This window comes from Thermobia domestica, chromosome 8, assembly GCF_964235325.1.
Source record: "Thermobia domestica chromosome 8, izTheDome1.hap1.1, whole genome shotgun sequence".
NCBI lineage: Eukaryota > Metazoa > Arthropoda > Insecta > Zygentoma > Lepismatidae > Thermobia > Thermobia domestica.
The window spans coordinates 130,236,453-130,262,648 of NC_137461.1; the positions used below are offsets into that span (position 1 = coordinate 130,236,453).

Below are 26,196 nucleotides of genomic sequence, written 5' to 3' on the forward strand. Positions count from 1 at the left end.
CGGAATTATCCAGTAATCTGTTTCTTATTAAAATACCCTATTTCTTTTCTTTCTTCTTTTCCTACCTCCTTCTTTTACCCTTCTACTTTCTTCTCTTTCTTTCCTATTTCTGAATGAAAGAAAACGGAGTCATGACAGAGTAGTCGCTATTTGCACGGTCAATAAGTTGTTTCGATGAGTTTTCTTCGGGAGTCCGATATGGAGTAATTAACGATAACAAGAAAGTTTATTGAAATTTACTGTATTGGAAAATAATCATGACTTCAATTAGTAGGTGTTGTTTGGTAATCGTCCTCGTTAAAGAGAATTAATTTTAGCGACTCCTCTCCAGTACTTTGCATATTTTTCTTCGTTTACGTTTTCTTTCAATATTGGCTAACCGTGACAGGATCTGTTGCCCTGGAAACGGCGGTTTCTATGGCAACGGATAACGTTTTCTTTCAACCCGATGTTACCCTGTCCTATCCTACTTGTCCCTATTATACTCTTTTAAAGCGATCCTAAACCTTGATGATTTTTAAATTTTCGTAGCTGCTACTATTACGCTATTTTCGAAACCCAGGCGGACGACCAACTTCGGAATAAATGCCAAACCTTACACCATAAGAGACTCAGTGAAGAAATTGACGCAAAAGACACATGAAGTCCATTTCTGAAGGATAGCAATTCCTCTCAAGTACCGCTGTTCCTATAAGGGCTAATTTCCCGCAGCATGGAAAAAAGTTAGTTCAGTTTTCGCCCCGAAAAAGTGTTGGTGCCCTATTAAATGAATATAGTTGTCGCTTTGCAAAGAAGTAGATTTGTTAAAAGTGTTCTTGTTCGCTCCGCTCACAACCCAAATGTTTTAATCAGGGTTACAATAAGTTTTTCTCTTACTTAAAGAAAATTTTATACATGATTTGTTAATGACGAAGTCATGCACAAAGTGCTAAGTAATGTCTTATATTGTACGCAGGAGCGTTTGCATAATCAGAAACGTTCAGAGTCTGAAATAGTGTTCGGCGTTTTGATGGTGATGCGTTTGCTTAGTTAATCGTGAAGAGAGATACACAAGCTGCTGTTTGCGCCAGATTGTTAAAAATGAAGTTGAACAAGGGGAATAAATTAATAACATTTTCGAATTTCAAGCCGTTGTAGAATAGGGGCTTAAGAGGTCAGAAGTTAACCCAATGAATTTCGCCTTTTTCAAAGACTAATCACTACTAGTGTACAATATGAATGTATATATTTGTAACTTCACTCAAGTACAATGACAATGCTAAAAACAATGTTCATACTAGTGGACTGTAAGGCTTGATTCGTACACCACATGAATGCAACCAAATATAAATTCACTGTATTTAATGATTACAACTTCAGTTTGCACACAAAAAATAATACACGAGAATAAACATTAGGGTGTATCGAAAAAAACCTTTTTTTCGAAATCCGGTTACGGCTAGTGCGGATTTTTGGCCAAATGGCATCAATAAAACGTATAAAAAATCTCAACTCGATCAGACAACTCCTTCTGCTGCCGAGTAGAGCCCAAATATTAGAAAAATCAACAAAAGATTCACTTTTCAACTGATTTTCCAAAAAAATATTTTTTAAATATTTCCTATATTTTTCGGTCTTTTAAATTATTGAAATAGCACTGGAAAGGAGAAATAAATACATAAAACAAATTTATTACGGTTATTTCTGTACACCACAAGCATAAAAACCTAGTTAATTATTTGTAAAAATGCACTGATTTTCTGGCGTATCGTACAATTAAATTTTAATATAAAATTCTTGAAGTCTCTTGAATAACGAAGAAAACACTTTAGTGCTAAATTCTAAGAGCAGTAATAGTATAAATAATTTGCTCCCAATGCCATATGCATCTGCTTATCACACTAGATCACCTGCCGCCCACCTCTCCCCGAACGCCTCTTCTTCTGTACTTGCCCAGCTGAAAGGATCTGTCTTATCAGTCGCCAGTAGTCAACCAGCTGTGTCGAACGTGAATGTCGCTGCTTGAGTTATTTATTAGTGCTGTAGAAAATTTTAACTAAATAATTTGTTTTCGTGTGAAGTGCAGTATGCAGAAGTGACAACAGTGTTTCAGTTGTGTTAAGTACTTTTTATTAGGAAGAGAGTGACAGAGACGCTGACGTTATGGCATCGACAAGTTTCTAACGATTTGACGTTAGGAATAGCATTATTGGGACACCCAAGGAATTGGATAGAACACAGCTACAAACCGTTGAAATGTATTGAGACAATACCTATGGGATCGAGAAGAAAAAATGAGAATTACGGGATCCCGGAAAGAGCCTTCAACAAAGGATTTATCTTCTACCGTCGCCAGGAAGATTGTAGAAAATTGAGATTACGCCTCAATCAGCGGCGAAGCAATTTTCAGTGTCAGAAGGATTGTTGCAATAATATTGAAGTACCATAATATTGTCCGTGACTTGCAAAACTCAGCAAAGTCCGGTTTCCAAACTTCTGCGAAACGAATTGCTGATTTTCAACAGTCTGCCAAAAATATTTCATTTGATATAACCTTTTGTAAGTGTTCCGATCCTCTTGCTTGCAACTACGAAAACGGAAGAAAAGTGCCAGTGCTAGAGGCACTTTTCTTCTAGATCAAAGAACCACAAGATTGAGGCGTAATCTCAATTTTCTACAATCTTCCTGGCGACGGTAGAAGATAAATCCTTTGTTGAAGTCTCTTTCCGGGATCCCGTAATTCTCATTTTTTCTTCTCGATCCCATAGGTATTGTCTCAATACATTTCAACGGTTTGTAGCTGTGTTCTATCCAATTCCTTGGGTGTCCCAATAATGCTATTCCTAACGTCAAACCGTTAGAAACTTGTCGATGCCATAACGTCAGCGTCTCTGTCACTCTCTTCCTAATAAAAAGTACTTAACACAACTGAAACACTGTTGTCACTTCTGCATACTGCACTTCACACGAAAACAAATTATTTAGTTAAAATTTTCTACAGCACTAATAAATAACTCAAGCAGCGACATTCACGTTCGACACAGCTGGTTGACTACTGGCGACTGATAAGACAGATCCTTTCAGCTGGGCAAGTACAGAAGAAGAGGCGTTCGGGGAGAGGTGGGCGGCAGGTGATCTAGTGTGATAAGCAGATGCATATGGCATTGGGAGCAAATTATTTATACTATTACTGCTCTTAGAATTTAGCACTAAAGTGTTTTCTTCGTTATTCAAGAGACTTCAAGAATTTTATATTAAAATTTAATTGTACGATACGCCAGAAAATCAGTGCATTTTTACAAATAATTAACTAGGTTTTTATGCTTGTGGTGTACAGAAATAACCGTAATAAATTTGTTTTATGTATTTATTTCTCCTTTCCAGTGCTATTTCAATAATTTAAAAGACCGAAAAATATAGGAAATATTTTTAAAATATTTTTTGAAAAATCAGTTGAAAAGTGAATCTTTTGTTGATTTTTTTTTTCATTCGCTCAGCCGCGTTACTGTCAGCCGGTGCCTTGAGCATTCAAAACCGGCGAAGTATCATCATTGCGAATGATTTCTCTTTTGGGTTTATTTATTTCATAATTTTGAAGAAGGAAGGGGAAGGGGAAAAGGACGTGAAACCTAAACAAGGGATTGGACAAAAAAAAAAGATGAAACGAACAAAAAAAAACAAAAAACAAAGAAATAACTAAACTTAATATTTGCTTAACTCTACTCTCATTTCTAGTCTTGTAAGATTTTGTGTGTTTTTTGTTTTATTGAGTTTAAGTTTGAGTTTAAGTTTGTTACGTGTGTGTTGTTTTGTATGTCGTATGTTTTGTGTTTTCGTGTTTACCTATTGGTCATCTTCTTCTTTCTTCTTTTCTTCAGGTTTTCACTCTGTATGTTTGGTTTCTCTGGTTTCTGCCTGCATTTCTCTCCTGTGTGTTCTATTTCACATTTGCACTATTTACACTGGCTTTTCACCTTTTTATTTTACCTCTTTTCACTATCCTGTATCAACACTACACTACACTCACTATTGACACTGACTGCTTTTGATGAAATCACTAACCTTCACCAACTAGTACTTACACTATGAAACACACACGCTACACTTACTTTTATCTAAATTTTCACATTTTCAAAACTTTTAATTTTCTGATGCTTCTATATAAGCGTTTCCTGTTACTTTTGCTTTGATGCTTTAGTGTTCTCAGTTGCGTATCAATGCCAGTTTCCACCCATTTGTGCTGGCTTGAGGTCCAGGGCCCACTCAGAGCACTTAGTGCAGGCCCTGGTCCGTTTTATCCTTCGGCCGGCACGCCCGGGATGGGCCGTCCTATTGGCGAGAGTTGCTCTATTATTTATCTCTGAGACACTATCCTCGCTTCACCTCTACTCATGCACTCACGCAACATTCACTCTTGCACCGGAGTTCCTTTCCAAACCGAGAGGCTGGAGGTGCAGCACGCATTCTGGTCCTCGGCGAAAGCACGGTGATCCAGTGCTTGGATTCCAGGAGTCTTTTCTCCGGTCCGAGGACTTCTTCACACATTCTTTCACTTGCACTCATCCTTCTATTCTTCTTCTGTAAGTTTTTCGTCTTAGTTCGGAGTATTCATTTGTCAAATTTTCCAATTTCTTGCAGTCTTCCTCTACTTCTATTATTTCTTTCAGTGATTTTTCTCTTATTTGAGTTCTTAGTTCTAAAATTTCTTCTAATAATGGACACCACATGACATGGTGCTCAGGAGTTCCTTCTTCTCCGCATTCACACGTTGGGCTGGGTCTTAACTTGATTCTGTGGAGGTGTTGTTCGTATGGTCCATGGCCTGATAGATAATGAACCAATCCATATGTTGGATTTAAGTGGTTTATTTTTAGTCTATCGACGATGCTAGGAAAAATTCTATGTAATCGTTGCGCTCCATTGTATTCCTGCCATTCTTTATCCCATAGTTGTATTATGTTGTCGTTAATTTCTTTCTCATCTTTTAGATCCCTGTTAAAAATTTCTCTAATTTTCCTTTTCTCTTCTTTCTTTAACCAGTAATTAATTGCTCTTTGCAATAACACATAGTTCATTGGTTGGATACCAAGGATTATACAGAGTGCGCTATGCGAAGTAGTGTTAAAAGCTCCAGACATTCTGATTAATAGGTTTCTTTGTGGTCTATTGATTTGATTTCTGTAAGTCTTATTTCTTAATAGTCTATCAATCCAAACGCTGGATGCGTACGCCATGGTAGCTGACAAAATAGTTTCTTGGTATAGTCTTAGTATTTTTAATGGTAGCCTGTATCTGTTTCTTGCAATAGTAGTCAATTTATTCGCTACACTGTTTCCCCTTTTTACTATATATTTCAAATGTTCATCAAATTTTAGTCTATCGTCTAGCATTATGCCAAGGTATTTTATGCTTTGCGCTCGTTCTACTCCTACTCCATTTAATTTTTATAGTCGTGTTTCTTTGTAGTTTTGTGCCGAAAATTAGATATTTGGTTTTCTTTGATGATATCCTTAATTTACTCTCCATACTCCATTCTTCAAGTGTTTCTGTTATCTTTTTAACTTTTTCTTCTAATTCCCTTCGGCTGTTTCCTGATGTTGTTATTACGACGTCATCGGCGAATGCCACTATTTTATCGACTTCTTGCTTTTTGTTTATTTTTTTCCAAGCAAGGTTGTTGATTTTTCTAATATTTGGGCTCTACTCGGCAGCAGAAGGAGTTGTCTGATCGAGTTGAGATTTTTTATACGTTTTATTGATGCCATTTGGCCAAAAATCCGCACTAGCCGTAACCGGATTTCGAAAAAAAGTTTTTTTCGATACACCCTAATAAACATATTCACAAGGTCTTTAGTTGTAAATGTTTGTTATACGATGGCTTATAATTTGTGCTGTGCTGTATGATTTCGACCATGATATATGGTCCACCAAAAACTGCATGTTCTTGCTGCCACATTCACACACTATTCACCAAACAATAGAAAAACGTTAAGCAACTTGAACACTGTTGCCAGCTAAAGGCACACACACTGTTAAATACACAAATAATCCCAAACATACTCCCCCCTGTTGGTCAGCTAAGGTCTGACCAAACAAAACAAAATGATACATATAAAAAACGAAACAAACACAAAACTTGAAGAACTGTACTTATTTTTTCTTATTACACAAATCTCAATTCTAATCCTTGTTACATGGTAATGCAACTAGTTTCTTGATGGAACGTTTATATGTTCCAGTTGTAGTACGAACCGTCACTACACGAACTAAGAAATCCTTTCCTGGGAACACTTTTTCAATGATGCCCAATTTTCACTGCAATGCAGGAACGTTGTCTTCGATCAGCAAAACTACATCTCCGACCTTAAGATTGTGTTGCGGTGAAGTTGTCTTACTGTTAGAGCGTTGTTGAAGACCATGTAAATAATCTCGGGACCATCTTTTCCAAATGTGTTGTTTTAGTTGTTGTATCTTCTGCCAACGAGATAAGCGGTTGTGTGGTAGATCGGTGAGGTTAGGCTCTGGTAAAGCTGTAAGTGCTTCTCCAATTAAAAAATGTCCAGGGGTGAGAACACTGATGTCGTTAGGCTCACTTGATAGCACTGTAAGTGGTCGAGAGTTGAGACAGGCCTCAATCTGTGTGAGTAATGTTGCAAACTCTTCATATGTTAACACTGTACCTTTTGTAATACGAAGTAGATGGTATTTCATTGATTTTATACCGGCTTCCCATAGTCCTCCAAAATGCGGCGAATTTGGTGGTATGAAGTGCCACTGAATTCCTTCGGTCGATGTAAAATCATGAATTTGAGAACTAAAAGGATCTGATGAAAACAGCTGATACAATTCTTTCAATTCGTTGTTGGCTCCAACGAAATTTGTGCCATTGTCGCTGTATATATTGAGACATCTTCCTCGCCTGGCTATGAATCTGCGTAAAGCTGCCATGAATGACTGCGCACTAAGATCTGTTACCAATTCCAGATGTATTGCCTTGGTGGATAAACAAACAAATAACGCAACATATGCCTTACGTACAGATCTATTTCTAACTGCTCCTGATTTTATGTAAAACGCTCCAGCGTAGTCTACGCCTACGTTTAGGAATGGTCTGGCTTGCTGCACACGAGCTGCTGGCAACTGTCCCATAAGTTGTTTTGAACCACTGGCCTCTAACTTGAAACATGTGAAGCAATGATGGATCACTTGTTTTACTACCTGTTTGCACCTGATGATCCAATATTTCTGGCGTAGTGATGATATTAATAATTGGGGTCCAGCATGAAGTAATCTTAAGTGTTCTGCTTCAACTATAAGTTTTGTCAAGTGTTGGTTTGAAGGCAGAACTATTTGATGTTTGGCGTCAAATGGAAGCTGACTATTCTCCAATCTTCCTCCAACTCGGATCATGCCTTCACTATCTAAAAATGGATGTAAATTGTTCAATTTACTTCTTGACGGAACAATGTTTCCATTACGAAGATGCTGCAATTCGCTGTGAAACCCAATTTCTTGTGTCCATTTGATGCAAACATGGAGCGCTGTGTGGAGCTCTTGTACTGAAAGACCTTCTGTTAGTTTGTTTTGCTTGTGTCTGATGTTATGAACAAAACGTCTACAATATGCTATTGTCCTAACTAACCTTGACAATTTTGAGAATCTTGTTATGGTTCCATTGCACCAATTGTCTAAAGTGACTGTCAATGTTATGGTTCCCTTTCTCTCTGGAACTTGATCTGGTTGCAATGAATCCTTACTTGTGACTGACCAATTAGATTCTAAACTAGAAAGCCATTGTGGACCGTGCCACCATAATGAATTGTCCTTTATGGAAACTGCATCTATTCCTCTTGAAATCAAATCTCCAGGGTTGTCTGAAGAAGTTACATGTTTCCAACAGCTAACGTCAGTTAAGTCTTGAATTTGAGCTACTCTGTTGGCCACGAAAGGTTTCCATTTGTTGCACGGAGAAGCTAGCCATGCCAACACGATTTGGGAGTCGGTCCTTAAATGGACGCTACTTATGTTCAATTTTAAAATTGGTAAAATCTTGTGAACTAACTTTGCCAAAACAACTGCTGCGCATAACTCCAGACGTGGGAGAGTGATTTTCTTGACTGGGGCCACACGTGATTTAGCACATAATAACTTAACTGATATTTCTCCTTGTTGATTGATCGATCGCATATAAATGCAAGCTCCATATGCTCTTTGAGAAGCATCTGAAAAACCATGGATCTGAATCTCCGCTATGTTTCCTTCAACGAGTACAAATCTGTCAAATTTAATCTGATTGATTAATAGAAGTTGCTTGTACAATTGAGTCCATTTCTTTGCTAATTCCATTGGTATACTGTCGTCCCATTGAACCTTTTGCCGCCAAAATTCTTGCAAAAATATTTTGTATGAAATGACAACTGGTGAAATTATTCCTAATGGATCGAATATAGAGGCAATGATTGAAGCAACCTGGCCTTTAGTAATGCACTCTTGAACCTTCATTGTTGACGTCTTGCTTTCAACGAGAAATATATCCTTGTCTGGATGCCATGACAATCCTAATGCCTTGACGCCTTGGCCTTCGTGGAACTGGATTGGACGTTCACTTCTCGAAGCTCTGGCGAGATGGATTCTAATAACCTTGGATCATTCGAACTCCATTTCCTAAGTGTAAAACCTCCCTTTCCCAGTAACTCTATCAATTGCTTCTGGACCTCTAGAGCTTGCTGTATGTTGCTCATGCCACTACAAACATCGTCAATATAGAAATCTCGACGTAATATTTCTGCTGCTACAGGGTAATTATGCTCTTCTTCGTCTGCTAATTGCTGTAGGCATCTTGTGGCCACAAATGAAGCACATACCGTACCATACGTTAGTGTTTTCAACTCAAAAACTTGAACCGGTTCATTTCTAGATTTTCTCCACAATATACGTTGTAATGGCGTGTCTTCTGGATGAACATTGACCATGCGATACATCTTAGCGATATCTGCAGTGAATACTACCGAATGAGTTCTGAAGCGCAAAATGATAGAAAACAAATCTTGCTGTATTGTAGGACCAACTAAGAGAATGTCGTTGTGGCTTTTTCCGCTGTCAGATTTTGCTGAAGCATCAAACACCACACGGAGCTTCGTTGTAGAGCTTGTGGGTTTAAAAACTGCATGATGTGGCAAATAGTATGCAACGCTGACGTCTTCCTTTTTACTCTCATCTATCCTTACCATGTGACCAAGATCTTCATATTCTTGCATGAATTCCGAATATTTAGCTTCAAAGTCCGGGTGTTGATCGAATCTTCTTTCCAATTGCTTTAATCTAACCAATGCCTGCTGATAAGAATCGCCTAAAACTGTACGGTCTTCAAGCAAAGGCAATCGTACAATGAAACGCCCTGTATGATCTCTTGTTGTATTCTGAACGAAATGTCGCTCACATGCAAGCTCTTCGCTTGATCTAGGTGTAACAGTAATTTCTTCTAGTTCCCAGAATTTTTGAAGTTGTTGCTGTAGATCTATGTTTGTCTTCACAAAACATGTTGTTAATGGAATATGGGGGTCACGTTCTTGAGGAATGCGTCCTGCTACGATCCATCCCAATTCTGTCTCCTGAAGCACTGGAAAATCACCTGGCCGTGTTTTGTGTCCTGACTTCATAATTATGTAGAATATTTCCGCACCTAACAGAATATCTATGTCTCCAGGTATGTTAAAAGTAGGATCTGCTAGAACAATGTCCTTGGGAATGTTCCAATCGTCATAATTAATTCTTTCTTCCGGTAGTTTACTTGTAATGTGAGGGAGAACTGAACAACTTATATTCAATGAAAATGTGTTAACACATGAATGGACACAAATATCTACAGAGTACTTTGTATTAGATATCGCTTGATTTATACCTTGAATTGGAGTATACTGTCTATACCGTTTGATGTTCAATTGTTGCACCAAATTCTCTGTTACGAAATTGGTCTGACTAGCACTGTCTAGAAGCGCGCGACAAGAAACCAAATTTCCCTTATTATCCCTTACTTTTACTATTGCAGTAGATAACAACACTCTTGCGTTAGGCCTAGCCTTTAATGCACAATATGACACTTGCCCTAAATTTTCACTGGAATCTGAGTTGTTACTACGCTCTTGCACCGCAGCACTGCTTACACATGGAAACCGCACTGATTTGTCCTTTGTTACGTCTACATGCAATAATGTATTGTGCTTTTTGGAACACTTTTTACAACCTCTCGATTTACAATTCTTCAAAAAATGATTACTTTTCAAACAATTCATGCATAATTTATTTTTACGAATGCACTCTAATTTTTGGCTGTGTCCCGCATTCACAAAAGACGAACAAGAATATAAAGGATGCTGGCTATTACAAAATTCACATGCATTTAAAAATGTTGATAAATAAGTCTTTGATGACTGAATACTTTTTGTTTGCTTATTTTGTACGCTACTACCCTGCTTCACACCATCAATAGTAGTTCTCATGTTTTCAAGCACCTGACAACGTTTCTCTAAAAACGAAAAGAATTCTGATAAAGCAGGAAAATTAGAATTCGTATTTTGAAGCTCCCATGACTTTCTAGTACTAGCGTCTAATTTTGATACAAAGTGTTGGGTCAAAATTACGTCTGTGAGGTTTACGTTTGGCTCAAGTGCTTGTAGCGCATTTATATTGCTAGTAGCTGTATTTATAAAAGCGCGAAGTTCACTTACATTTTCTTTGTACACTTGCTTGATTTGTAGTATTTCGTGAATGTAAGAAGAAGCAATTAGCTTTTTATTTGAATACCTGTCAACGAGTAATTGCCATGCTACTGAATAATTTGTTTCGGTAATAGGTAAATTTTCAATTAGGTTTAACGCTTCGCCCTTAAGAGAAGTTCGGAGGTACTGAAACTTCTGTACTGTGGAAATGTCTTTATTCTCGTGAATAAGAGATATAAAAGTGTCCTTATATGATAACCAATGTTTACAGTTCCCGTCAAATGCAGGCAACTGTATGACCGGTAATTTAACTTGTGCGCTACTGCTAGTGCTATTATTAACAGCTGATTCTTTATTTCCATGCTTTAAAACAAGTGCTTGCATTTGAGCCTCTAAAGAAAAATACACATTTTCAATTTCTGCACGAGCGTTAACTGCTTCCGCTTCGGGTTCGATTTGATCAATTTCAATAGTATCTTGCACCTCCTGTAACTTTGACCAGACGTTATTTAGATGTTTTAAGCGTGCACGTATTTCTTCTATATTGTCTTCATTTGGATCAAAGCCCTGAACAAAAGTGTTTATTCTGGTTAACTGGCCTCTATATGCAGATCTTTGCCTTAAAAGACGCTGGTGTGATTCACTCATGATTAAATGCTACGCAGAAATATGAAGAATAAAAAACTACTGACCTGATGATGATGTTTTTTTCTTTTTTTTTTTACCTATGAAATATACTCCAGAAGCCTGGTCCTGGTACAACAGCTGTCCGCCTACACAAACGTGATTATTGTCCAACGTACGTGATATAGCCCCACATATAGCCCAACACAAACACATTTCTCTTCACAACAGCACAGAACAATTCTCAGAAATCTTTGCACTCATGTGGCCCGGATAGGACCAAATGTACAATATGAATGTATATATTTGTAACTTCACTCAAGTACAATGACAATGCTAAAAACAATGTTCATACTAGTGGACTGTAAGGCTTGATTCGTACACCACATGAATGCAACCAAATATAAATTCACTGTATTTAATGATTACAACTTCAGTTTGCACACAAAAAATAATACACGAGAATAAACATATTCACAAGGTCTTTAGTTGTAAATGTTTGTTATACGATGGCTTATAATTTGTGCTGTGCTGTGTGATTTCGACCATGATATATGGTCCACCAAAAACTGCATGTTCTTGCTGCCACATTCACACACTATTCACCAAACAATAGAAAAACGTTAAGCAACTTGAACACTGTTGCCAGCTAAAGGCACACACACTGTTAAATACACAAATAATCCCAAACAACTAGTGATAGTTAAAAAGTAAATGCAGAGAAAACTAACTACATGAAAATTCGTCGGGATCGTAATACTTCAAATTGTGAATGCATTAAAATATGAAATTATACTTTTGATGAAGTGGATACTTTCAAATATCTACGATCAATATTAACAGACAAAAACCATATTCACGAAGAAATTAAATATCGACTAAATGCAAGAAATTCATGTTATTATTCAGTTCAAAATCTCTTGTCGCGAATTCCCTCGAGGAATTTTAAGTTTAAAATATATAAAACTATAATCATCCCAGTTGTTCTGTATGGTTGCGAAACATAGTGGCTTCCTCTGGGGGAAGAACCTAGACTGAAAGTATTTGAGAACAAGATCCTGAGACGAATATTCGGACCCAAGAGAAACGAGAATGGAGAATGGCGAAAGGGTCATCAAATCTAGAAGACTGAGATGGGCAGGTCATATGGCCAGAATGGAAGAAAGTAGGAACGCTTTCAAAGTCTTGACTAGAAGTCCAATAAGAAAACGACGATTACGAAGACCTACGCGCAGATGGAAGACAATATTAAAATGGATCTCGCAGAAATAGAAATACAACAGAAACTGGATCTAGTTGGCTAAGGATGGAAGTCAGTGGAGAGCATTAGTGAAAGCGGCATTGAATCTCTGGGTTCCATACGCCATAGAGTTAGTTACTTTTTAATCACTACTAGTTTTCTTATTCCATTGATATATGAAATGCTTCCAATTTGAATGAATTTATTGGGATCATTTCTCCATCAACTACCAGTATAACCAGAATAGTTTTCGTGCGTACGTATCTAGTTGTGTGATATTTTACATACAAGTCATGTATATTCTACACACAATATATATATATATTAATAATAAGTAACCTTAAATTCAGAACTTTCATTCATTAAGAAATTAAGTAACTTCTATAATTTCAAACACATTTAGTAACCAAACTATATTTCGGATTTCAAATACAAACATTAAACATATTCTTCACCTTCATCAATCAATATTGAGAAATTCGTAAAGAAAACTTTTTCTAAATTTTCGTTATGTTTCACAAAATATTTTTACCATAAAAGAATTGAAATTAAAATAATACTTCTGTGGTCACCTGGTTACATATATAATAAAATTATAAAAGTTTACAAATATTACTGGAAATTTAATGCTCTCACCCATTTCGAACCTTTTACAACCACATAGTTTCTAATGTATTGAAATTTCATTTTTTTAGAACAAGATCCTAAAACGAATATTCGAGCACAATAGGAACGGGAATGGAAAATGGCGGAAACTTCAGAGAGGAGAGCTACATAATTTGTATTGTTTACCATACATTGTTAGGATCATCAAATTTAGGAGGACTCAGGTGGTCAGGTCATGTAGGCAGAATGGAAGAAACTAGGAAAGTTTCCAAAGTTCTAACTGAAAGTACAATCGGAAAACGACTATTAGGAAGGCCTAGGTGCAGATGGGAGGGCAATATTAAGATCGATTTCGCAGAAATAGTAATACAAACTGGAAATTGGATTCAGTTGCCTAAGTCAATGGAGAGCTTCTTTGAACGCGGCGTTGAACCTCCTGGCTCCATAGGCCATAGAGTTAGTTAGTTAGTTAGTATGTAATGTAAATAGTTGTAAATTTCTATAACTGTTCTCCAAGTGGATTTGAATACAGCCAAAGATAGTTTCCTCAAGTTTCACAAAAAGTCCAAAATAAGCCTCTTGGAAACAGCTCTTATTTGGAAAAGAATATCGTTTTTGGCTGTTACCCCGTCTGTCCAAGCAACTTGATAAAAATTCAATGTAGCATAACATCAAAAGCTACTTTTCATGTATGTAACAAAAAACGGAAAGAAAATCTTAAAGAAGTGAGTGTAGGGAACACCGAATTCTACTTCGCCCCGGACGCCGAAATCTCTAGCTACGTCTCTGTTGACCATGCTTCCTTCCTCTTTAACTTATTTAAAGTGCATAATCCTGAGATTTTAAATTAAGATATTGTTTTATATCATATTGATTAATATGTAGATGAAACAATACTAAATTATGCATTTGCAATCATTGGAACATGTATGCAATACATAAAATGAGTTTTTAATAAAATTCATATAGTTGCTTTAAATAAATGTAAGAGTATTGGACTATTTTATAACTGTGTTTTTCGTATCACGTGCTTTAACTGTTTCATATTATCAACGTATATCATACCTTTTAATGAGCTTTCTGATTTAGTCTAGTTAATTTATATTTCTAAATTACTCAATATTATGAAACAATTCTATATTATTCGACAAAATTACATTTCTGGGTACTCCAACATAATTGGGTAAGTATTGTTTTAAATTATATAAAACATTTACTATATTATATAAATAGGTTAAGACTTTATGTTAGGAAATTTGTTATTTACAATAATTATTTTGATAGTTAATATTCAGATTGAAAGGTACGAGGGAGGATTAGAAACTAAGGTCACAATGACGATATTTCTGGATTTTCATCTGTTTTAGAGGAATGAGTGTATGGTAATTTTATACATGGAGTTGGCAACTTTGCAGCGTTTTAGCCACCTGCCACCTACGGCGCAACTTATAAGTAAGCACAAACGACGACTCGTTCTGAAAACTAGTTTTGCGAAGAAGCCTTCTCAGTTATTCGATTCCTGTGAGCAAAATTTACCGGCAGCTGCTACAGATTTTTACGCAGAAACTGTAATGTCTGGTCAGCATGTCACAGAATAAGGTCGCAAGTTTGCGGCTGATAGAAAAAACGTCACCGACGTGGAGCGCAATGGCCGACCCAGCACAGCATCAACGCATTTGAACACAGCTCGCCTGAAGGAGCTGATTCAAGACGACAGGAGGATGACATTACGGCATCTGATGGCAGAATTAGGAATGTCGTTCGGAAGCGTTCGTCACATTGTGCACGATATTCTACAGTACCTTAAGGCTCGTTACACATTTGCGATAAAAGTCGTTGAGGTCGTAAACGATATTTTATCGTACGAGTAAGCAAAGCATTACTTTATACGGAGCAATACACACTCGTCGGAAATCGTCGCGAACTCGAAGCGAGCTCGTGACAACAAGAAAGTGATCGGCGGTTTCTGCCCACTCGCTGCGATATCGTTCGACAGTCTGCGAGGAAGCGGCAATAACGTTGCATTGTTCCGATACACACTTCGCGAGTTGTTACCGCAGCGAGGATGACTTCTAAGATTCTTGATACAGATCTTTTTATTGACGCTATTAGAAATTTTCCTGAACTGCGGAACTTATCCTGTGAAGAATATTATGACCGAAATAAACAAAGAGCAGCGTGGATAAAAGTGTGTGAGATTGATTTATATGCGCCTTTCGAAACACGGGAACTCACAAAAGGACGTACTCAGTACCTTTTCTTTTTTTTAATACTTTGTACACACAATATTCAAAAACAACACGCTTCTTCTGATACACTTCCATTGCCTTCAGAAGCTCAGCACCGACTGCGCGTCATTTTCCCGCCAAGTGTGCATTGAAATGAAACTCACCGTGACCATATCGCGCGATATCGCCGCGTCAAAAAGTCCCAAATGTGTACCGAGCCTAAAGTGACAACCTGGCAGAACAAGCATGGGCAGGATTTTTTTTTTTTTTTTACCAAGAGAGAATCCTCAAACTCGTCCCACGATATGCCTCAAACGATATGAAGACTATGTCGAAAAATAACCTAATCTATGTACCACCTGTTAGCTGTATTAGTTGTATGAAATTATATATTGGTTTCACTGCAGACTTGCAAACTTACTTTCTAATCACTCCTCTATATATTAAAATTTAGTAATGTAACAGTAGCTTAGATTTAGTTATGTTCTAATGAAGCATTATACTACCATTAAATTAGTTTCTAAGCAGTCTAGTCATTGAGCCGTATGAATAAAATAGAAACGAATGTTTCATAGCATGATCACGAAGTAAAAGCGTGGGTTTCAAACCAAAAGATTGAACTATAAGTATTTGCTTCTATTTGTATCAATAAGCTCTACCTTTTACTTCGTGGTTGTACTTCCCATAATCGAAACAAATGCTTCAATTTGCATAATGTGAGTATATAATGCAAGTCTCCCATTTAATAGTAGAGATGTAACGGTCCCAGAAAAAAAACTTCTTTTTTTAAAGAAGTTTTTTTCCGCGGCACGTCTGGATGAAAACTTTTGACCTTTGTTAAAAATTAGAATTTTATATTTCTATTTTGGTGAAACGATAAGATTATCATCTGCCTTTGTTTCCCCATTATAACACGAAAAAAACTTGTAATTACTGCATTATTAATAGAAAAGCCTGAAATAATTCAGTAATCAAAGAAAAGCAGTTATTGGATAAGACAGAAAAGGTTCGAATCGCCGGACTCAATGTTTCCTAGTTCCAACGAATTTTTTATAGAGCTACTAAATTAACGTCCAATGAAAAAGGTTTTAGTAGGAAGCACATGTAGTAGATTTTGTAGGAAAAAATTATCATTTAGAACTTATCAATTGAGGAGTTTGATGTAATAAAGGCGTAAGCCCTACGCCCTTTTTGCATCAAACGCATTTGTAGCTTTTGCCATGCTTATTTATCCTCCTTGTAACATTTCAATTCAATATCGGAATAAAATACTGCATATTACGTTGTTTTATGTAAGAAAAAACAGGACTTAAATTTTCAACATCGTTTTTCTCCAACTGCATGTTTCAGACTTACGCCGTTCTTGCATCAAACTCCTCTATTAACTAAAACTCCATTCTAAATATATATATACAACATTTATTGAGGTCGTTAAAATTCGAGGTTGAGAACGTTTAGAAAGCTATGCACAAGTTTATTATTTTTTTAAAAAAAAATGGCAAAACACCAAATAAAGAATGAATTCTGTTAATAATGATGTTAAACTAACATCATACTCAAAATTATCCTTTATGGCTTTAGTTTCATAAACTGAACTCTCAGAAGCTCAGGATAAAATATTTTCTGGGTGGATAACGGGATGTAAGCCCAATTTTATAGACAAGGATGATTTTGTTTCTATCTCTTAGTTGCCTGCAAATTTGAATTTAGACAATCGAAGAAAAAAATATATAGTAAGATGATAAAACCAGTGCATTATGTAGATTGTTAGACAACCAACAAGACAATTGTGATATGTGGGCTGTATAACTTACAAGTTCCTATCAAGCTTATCGTCATTTTGGAAACCGATCAAGACACTTAGCCTCAGACTGATTATACAACTCATAAGTATCTGGATATTGTAAACGCACTTTCTTAATTGCAGAATTTTCTACAAGGGAAAAGAAGAGTGGTATTTCAACAAAGTCATAAAAAAAAGTCAAGAAAGCGAAAATTTCCGTTAAAAGGGACGTTTTCTTCTTTTTTTCTTTTCTTTTTTTAAAAGAAACCTCTATCCCGAAGAATCCGGATTTCATTTATATCTCTACTTAGTACATAAACTGCAGAAGCAGCTTGTGCAATTAAAGTTAGTGTCCCGCACGGAGATTGTAATCGTCAAAATGGATTCGGATTTTGATAATGAACAAATATAATGTCAAAAAGATGTCATAACGTTTTTAGTAACTCAACTTAAAATATACCCGGAGTGTTGAGAAAAGTGAATGGTAACTAGATGCGTAAAAGATGGAGAAAGCTGCAATGAAAGGGTTCTGAATATTTCAAAACAACTTAGAGAATGTAATTACAGCTCAAGAAATGGAGATGAAAATTTGTGTGAAAAGTAAACCAAAAGAGAAAACCGGTTGAAACAGAGAATAAAATAAACAAATAAATAAAATACCTTTGCACATGAGAGAAGATAGTGTATGAGTTAGTGCAAACGTATGTCAACTCATCTATCAACATCCCTGCATCTTTTCCATCAGCGTTCGCAGTGTTTTTCTTGATGTTCTTATTGTTTACCGGGACTTTCTTTTACTATGTGTTTTCCATCGTTCACATACGTGATGTAATTAACATCAAATCTTCAAGTTTGGAAAGCATTTGCTCATTGTTTGGAATATTTGCTTTACCCTGTTTATATAGCGGTTGGAATACTTGCTTACAAGTAACAGCAATTGCTTCAGTTCCTGTTCAGCAAAAGTATTCGCTCCAATTTTTATTCGTACACTTTCCTAGATTTCTTTCAAAACCTGAAGGATTATCATTTGCTTGTTTTTATTCATAAAGTCCAATATATCTTTGCATACCATATAGTATATCAGAGGTATTCTGTGTACTCAAGAAAAATAGAAGTTTCCAATATTTAAGTCGTAGTGCATTTATTTTTGGTAGCTATATGAATTACCTTGTGCAATCTAGAAGCATGTGACTCACAAGGGAACCTTCCGAAAATGATAGTTGCAGTGAAATATGTGACCTATGCCAATTGAAAGAGCTGTAACAGAGATGAGCATTCCCAAAAAATTAACTGCCCATAGCAATAGGTTCAAGTAATATAAGGGGTGGAAGTTCGGGAAACAGCAAGGTTGGACAAGGGGGGAAAAGTGCAAATTCCGCAAAAAAAGGGGGGGACACGGCAAAATACAATGCTGACAAGTGATGTATAGAAAGAGACTTGCCACAATAGGGAACAAATGAAGGCTAACACTGCAACACTGTTAACAAATGAAGTGGAGTTAACAGTGTTGCAGCTGCAATGAAAAGTACATGTTTTGCAAAGAGCTTTATATGAAGTGAGTGCAATATTCAGTGTCAACCTGTCATGTAGAACATAAGATATGACGTGTATAATCAGTGGTACAATCTAACAAAAGAAAATAGAAAAACGGAAGTACGAAAAATACAGAAAAGACGGAGTTGGCCATAATGCGTTACATTTGATCACGAGCTGTGCATATTAGAATGAACAAAAAATGCAGGAAACCGACGTACTTAGAGTCGAAAAGAAAAACGACACTGGTCATGAATATCCAGACAATTCTAATATAGTTAGGCCACTCGCTTCACAAAAAGAAAATTCCGGCAACAGGCACTAGGCTTCGCATCATTTGTACATGTTCGTCAACATTGTACGTGCAATTGTTCGATGAGACAATGGTCCCAACAGAAGATACATCTGCAGTGAGCACAACTGAATACTGCCAATCCGTCACACATGGTACAATGATCGCCTGTGAATGTCTCGAAACAGTACTCTAGAGGTGTCGGAAGCTTTGGTGATCTTTCTATCACATATCCACATCTGTAGAAAGCAAACATAATCAAAGGCTTGATCTGCTCTGTGCTGCTGTCTGCAGTACTATCACCGCCTATATGATACATCCAGTGTGTCCCACCTAACTCTGCGACTGAAATAGTTTCAAAGCGAAAAAATGTGACACATCCAGTTGTGCAGGAATGTAGCCATGTCATCGGGCGACAAACTTCTGTGAGACGCAAGTGCCCCCAAGACCTCCATCATAGGGTCCCAGGGGCCAACTTTGAAATTTCAAATAGCACCATCGGTCGAGTTATATTTCTTTCGATAAATCTTGGAATATGCAACAACGCATATCAAAAATGTAGTTAATATTTCTATATGGGATTTCAAAATGACCAGTCAAATCTATCTGCTCGGTGACAAGAACAACGTGCACTTTTGGCGGCCATTTTGAAAACCATGCTCCATATAGCAAATGTTTTCTATAGGTGTTGGTGCACATTCGATGATCTATGATGACCAAGAGGTACCACTCGGTCCGTGTAGTCATTTGAAAGTTTGAAGTTGGCTCCTGGGGCCCTATGATGGGGATCCTGGGGGCACTTGCTTCTCACAGACTTTTATCACACCCTGACATTGGTACATTCCTGCCCAACTGGATCCGTCGCATTTTTGTTCGTTTCGCAAATCTTTCAGGTCACAAAGTTTGGTGGGACACCCTGTATATTCCCTCATACGACCCAACCATGACATAATGTTCACTACTTCTATTATCGGTTGTTGGCTCAACCCAACAATTTCATTTTCCCCAACTTGACAATGCCTCAATCACTTCAGCATTGATGCATTCCGAGTGATGCCTGTTGCCGGAATTTTCTTTTTGTGAAGCGAGTGGCCTAACTATATTAGACTTGTCTGAATGTTCATGGCCAGTGTCGTTTTTTTTTTTTCGACTCTAGGTACGTCGGTTTCCTGCATTGTTTTGTTAATTCTAATATGCACAGCTCGTGATCAAATGTGGCGCATTATGACCAACTCCGTCTTTTCTGTATTTTTCGTACTTCTGTTTTTCCTATTTTCCTTTGTTAGATTGTACCACTGATTATATACGTCATATCTTATGTTCTACATGACAGGTTGACACTGAATATTGCACTCACTTCATATAGTGCTCTTTGCGAAACATGTACTTTTCATTGCAGTTGGCAACACTGTTGACCCCACTGGTGACCTTCATTTGTTTCCTATTGTGGCAAGTCTCTTTCTATACATCACTTGTTAGCATTGTATTTTGCCGTGCCCCCCTTTTTTGCGGAATTTGCACTTTTCCCCCCTTGTCCAACCTTGCTGTTTCCCGGACTTCCATCCACTTATATTTCTTGAACCTATTGCTATGGGCAGCTAATTTTTTGGGAATGCTCGTCTCTGTTACAGCTCTTTCAATTGGCATAGGTCACATATTTCACTGCAACTATCATTTTCGGAAGGTTCCCTTGTCAGTGTTAAACATCATCGGACTTCCCGTTTCAGTTGCGTATTCAAAATGTCTCTAAGCGGAGCGGTTGAGAGTTTTTTGTTTACCCAGCTTAGTATAGTAAATATTTATTTTTCATATAATCTCGCTGAGACATTTAATTAATAATTTCCTTTTGAGCAGGTTACAGTAGTCATAAAATGAAGAAAAACTTAAAGTCCAAACAAGTAGATATAATTAATTTTAACGATGTGATCTTCATTTCAAATACTTCGTAAAGCGAAATAAAACAAAATAAAATTAAGTTTTTATCTGTCCCATGATTAGCGTTGCACATGAGACAATACATTTCTCGTCTCGTCTTAAAAACAAATCAATCGAGCCGAGACATACTTTCCGAGAATTGAGACGAGACAAGAAAGAATTCTTGGAAGATGAAACAGAACTTCTACACATAATTTGCAAGAAAAGACGAAAAGAACCTTGTTTCTTGTCTTATCTTGTAAGGAACACTATCTAAGATTATGCCCCTCAGGTTCAAGGAAACGAATAATTATAAAATAAATGGTGAAATGAGAATGTGGAAGGAATCGCGCCAATCCCAAGAAACTCCATGGACACGATGCTTTTCCGCCACAAGCTCATACGCCTTGGAATCAAACTAAGGATCCCTTGCACCAGAGATGAGCGCCCATAAAAGAAAACAAGAACGATATTGGATGGAAGTATAGGAAGCTGATACCAAGACATAAGGGATTTAGGAATATTTAGGTTCATATGTTTACATATGTGTATATTTATACAAGTGCCCACAAATGCTAAAGAGACCATCTACGAGGTATTTCAGAAAAGTAATAAGACTGGCAGCATTGTGCACGAAGTGACTACGCTACTGCCTCGACTTCCACTTCCACACGGCAGATAAGCTAACGCTTGCCACGCTGACCCAATACAAGTTCGAATTTGCTGAAGGTGCTACAGGATTGTCGATACCTCTGAAGAAAAATTGTTTGTTAGGTGCTTTACGAAAATGGACTAGCAAAGGTTCAAACAACGTTGTGTTATCATATTTTGCGTAAAGTTTAGCGAGTCCGCTGTACTTATGAAAAGTTACAGAGGGCTTATCGAGAACATGAATAATATTCCCTATCCAAGACGCAAGTGTTCAAATGGCACAGTAATGTTTTAGAAACCGGGGAACAAGTTGGATACAAGCCAGCGAGGAAAAGCAAATCCAGAATCAAACTGATGTTTATTATTATTATTATTATTATTATTATTATTATTATTATTATTATTATTATTATTATTATTATTATTATTATTATTATTATTATTATTATTATTATTATTTGGGCAGTAAGAGGATCGTCTTCAAGGAATTTGTGCCACCAGGACAAATTTTAATCAAACTTTTGTCAGTAAATCCTTAAAGAATCAGGAAAATTGTAACACATATGCGACCAGGCATTGAACGCACCTAGATGCTTTATCACGTCAACGCATCATGTGATACAAGAGTCTCCTCCAATGAATCTTCTGGCAGAAAAAAACATTCTTCTTCATTTTCAATCACCTATTTGACGGATCTCAGTCCCTGTGATTTCCTTCTAGAGTACCGGTATTTACCTTGCCCGAAAACCACTTAAAAGGGCGCCATTTTTATACTTTGGATAATATCGAGAATAGCGTGACCGACGCACTGAAAAGTATTTCAACAGAAGCCTTCCAACACTGCTACGAAGAATGGAAACAACCCACACCCCCATTACTTTGTAGCTGCCCAAGGGACTATTTTGAAAGAGATAAAGCTTAATTTGTAAAAATAATAAATTTCAAAGCTAACAAAAGGTCTCATTAGTTTCAAACACACCTCGTATATGTATCATTGCCAGATACAAATAGTATAACAAACTCTCTTTGGACATTGATACATGCATTAAAGGGAACAAAACGTATTGAGTTTAATTTTCTTGTTGTTCGTTTATTTTGTTACTCTTGTTGTACTTTTTACGTCAATTTATTTTTGCGTAACTGATATGCATTCTCGTATATTTATGGGTTGATACTTTGAAAACTTAATCATTATTGCGCCATATTTCTAACGATGATTAGCGTGTTCATCCATATTATCATAAAATGTAATTGAGGACAGGAAGGAATTTGTTGTTTTTTCCACTATATTACCCAACTAATTAACCCTTTACAGCAGTCAATATGTACTATTTTTTACTTCTCACAATTATTTTCTGAATGCATGCAACAATATGTTATGGATATATTTATTCATATTTTACTTTGACAGTTCCATATACACTTCAGTGTACTAATGAGTTACCGTGGTAGCTCAAATGTTCTAATTTAGTGTTGTCGGTAATGTTACAGATTCAGTTTTATACAAGTCCTAGTATGGGGCTTGTACTGTAGATTGTAATACAACGTGTCCGAGAAGTCGCGCTACACGAAATTTGGTGCATCAGAACTTTTGAATCATGAGAGCTAATGTAACGAATCTGCTTCCCTGAGAATTCCTGTGTTGAAATGTTTGAGACTTAAACAATTGGAAGGGGGATCATATCCGTCCACATGAATACCAGAAACATACGAAAATGATTTTTCTTTTTACAGAACGTTAACAATGACGAATTAGAGACAGGCGTATTATTATTTGTGGACAAATGGGAATGTTAATAGTATGGAAAGCATTGTTTTGGAACACGCCAGTGGTAGGCAGATTTTTACTCTTCCTCCGTAATTTGAAAGTTCCTTACATGTTTGTAAAAATCTATCTGTAGGATAATTGGTAGCTAGCCACATGTATTGGCACTGTCTGGAAACCGTCAGTGTTGGCACATTACGCCATAATGCCGGAAAACAGATTAGGGCATCAAATTATCAAGGCTCTAGGATATCTGTTCTTGAAGACATTACCACGTTCTTGTTTCAGAACGGTACATTCCCACCCAACCTTGCTATTAATATTCCTGCTCATTCACAAATAGTGCAACACCTCGTTTCCGATTCATGATTTTTCAAGTTTTGTCAAAAATAATCATCACCTTCGTATGTTTATGGCATTCATGAGGACAAACGTCGAACTGTCTCTAAAATATCAACACAAATAGTATTTCCTGAATAGCACTTTCAATTCACTCACGCAAATTGTTAAAAAGCTATCACGCTACAGAATTACAGATTGCGTGATTTTCCAGACATCTTGTATTAATTAATACATAGCTTATCATCTATGAAACATCCCACGACTCTTCGCTGTAAGGTAATGTTTAAATTATATTTCTCGCAATAGATAGCTAGAGTTATTGTGTCGGCAAATTTCCTGAATGGAGCCAATCCGGTGATATTTTTACGGGCAGCTCTGATTTTTAACGGTGGAGGTCCGTATCACATTTTGTGGTATTGAAATACCGATATATAATTGTAGAATGTTAGAAATAACACATCGAACAGTAAAGTTTCAGCAAGTGCTCTCTAGCGGTTTTGCGTCTAACGAACGAAATTGAAACTTGTAGAGGAGATCATCTTTACTGTCATTATCAGAATATTTATTTGCATAGTTCGAGACACAGTGTGGCTGCCGTTTTACCCTCAAACATCAAACAATAATGAAATGTCAAAGAAAATAATTCAAAGCAGTAAATATTAAATCAAGTAAATATCAACAAGTAAATATTAGCAGAAATTTAAAAATAGTACATAATATTTACAGCTTAATTTTGATAAATGTGAATTGGAAAATTATTTTAGGAGTAAAGTCACGTACCTTATGTATAAAGACTGTTGAATTCAATGGGAAGTTTATACAATAGGAAGTCTAGCCTATTACAAACTTCTAAATCTACGTATTTTCCCACGATTTCCAGTCTTCAATCTCAGAAGGGTGGTAAATTTGTGGGGAAGACAGTGGGGAAGATTTTTAGTGAAGATTTTATTGTTTATTTTATCTACATGATATTTACATGTGACATATACGTGCAAGTCCCTATTTATAGACATGTCACAGTGGCAGGGCCAAGGGTGGCAAATGTTTTTAAACTCGAGAGCGCATGAATCATCTGGCTATACTAACAATAGAAAATTACCTCAATGTGAAGCTGAATTTCGAAAATGTAATTAGTGTTGCTAGTACCAACGCAAGATGATTATTATTTTCAAAAAAAAAAAAAATGTAAGTATTGTAGAGAAAACTTGTATAGTAGAGACACACTATAATGGTTTGTCTTTTATCAGTTTTTTCCTGTTGGTTTTGCTTACACACAACTGAATTCAAACAAATAAAGAGGGCAGGAACGAATTTTCTTGACGCTATGCAGTGGCGGATCTAGACGGTAAAAACTGAGGGGGCCAAGCCCCAGACTATGATAAGTATATCATGAGTTTATTATAAAGTTTCAAAAATATATAAATGATAGCTTAAATTATTTTCGTCACTCTGAAAACTGGGTGGGGGGCTAGGCTCCCCCGGCCCCAGCCTAGATCCGCCACTAACCCTATGGTAATAAAATAATTAAATATTGGCCCATATATATATGCCTATCCTTGGAATCGCGCTAGCCAAACAGCACAATGATTGATTTTACAGTAGGTAGTGGAACATTTTTCCACCTTTAATGTTTCTTTTTTCTATTCCTGTGTCAACTTAGTGCTTAACGTTATCATTGTGTGTTGTTTCCTACGGTGTTGTTTGCCAAGACTCGATTTTGGTGTTGTTTGCCACGGTATTTTTCTCTCTGATTTATCTTAAATGATAATTGTGAATATTTATACAAAATCGACTCATGAACTGAGGGTTGCCAGATGACTATATTATAACAATCAGATCTATCATATTTATAAACAGAATACATACAATACAGACGATCCCAATCACGGTTACTGCTTCTATTCTGTAACCATAGTTTTGATCCAGAAGTATTTTAGAAGTATTTAGTTTATTCTCAAAATATAAATTATATCTGAATGTTCCATTTCCTATCCTCTGACTTTGACCGTTTGACAGTAGACAGTACTCGATCGCTTATTAATTTATGTTTTAATTTTATAGTGTAGGAGTATGTATAGGCTAATTGTATTGAGATACACGCGGTGACTCAGTGCTAGAGCATTTACCTCTGGTTAACGGGGACCCTGGTTCGATCCCTGCTCGCTCCATGTGGATTTTGTGATGGACAAACACTGTGTGCGTAGGTTTTCTCAGGATTCTCCCGTTTCCTCCCATTTTATTCATTCCATCATTGCTTTCATTTCTCATCATCACCGTTTCCATTATCCTAGCCGGCATAACTGTGGGACGTAAAACTGAAAGATTTCATTTCATGATATAATGAGATATGCGCAAAGCCCACTTCGCGCGAGCTGGAATCTAATTGGAGACCTCAAGCCCCAGGCGTGAATGCTTTAGCACTGAGCCCCTTAGTTCTTATATACTTAATAGTTCAGGCGGTCGCAAATAGGAAAAGATACAGAAAGTCAACTGTAACACAAGTGTATATGTTAATTGACGA

General features: G+C 36.7%; 2 protein-coding genes across 2 annotated transcripts; both read right to left on the reverse strand.

Annotated features, from left to right (window-relative positions):
- Window positions 1-6,291: 6,291 nt before the first annotated feature.
- LOC145692300 (uncharacterized) lies at window positions 6,292-8,481 on the reverse strand. The gene has a single exon (XM_081767597.1). The coding sequence runs from the start codon at window positions 8,479-8,481 to the stop codon at window positions 6,292-6,294; it is 2,190 nt and encodes a 729-aa protein (XP_081623723.1).
- Window positions 8,482-8,537: 56 nt separating this feature from the next.
- Window positions 8,538-11,345, reverse strand: LOC145692301 (uncharacterized). Its single transcript, XM_081767598.1, has 2 exons — window positions 10,448-11,345; window positions 8,538-10,177 (listed from the first exon to the last, which is right to left on the reverse strand). The coding sequence occupies exons 1-2, from the start codon at window positions 11,343-11,345 to the stop codon at window positions 8,538-8,540; spliced, it is 2,538 nt and encodes an 845-aa protein (XP_081623724.1).
- Between the last annotated feature and the right edge of the window lie 14,851 nt (window positions 11,346-26,196).

Bases quoted from the DNA above. Each gene is read 5' to 3' on its own strand.
- LOC145692301 (XM_081767598.1), bottom strand. From the start codon at position 11,345: ATGAGTGAATCACACCAGCGTCTTTTAAGGCAAAGATCTGCATATAGA. The intron at 10,178-10,447 runs GTAGTAGCGTAC...TATTGCATGTAG, and splicing joins TATTGATGGTGTGAAGCAGG to ACGTAACAAAGGACAAATCA.
- LOC145692300 (XM_081767597.1), bottom strand. From the start codon at position 8,481: ATGAAGGTTCAAGAGTGCATTACTAAAGGCCAGGTTGCTTCAATCATT.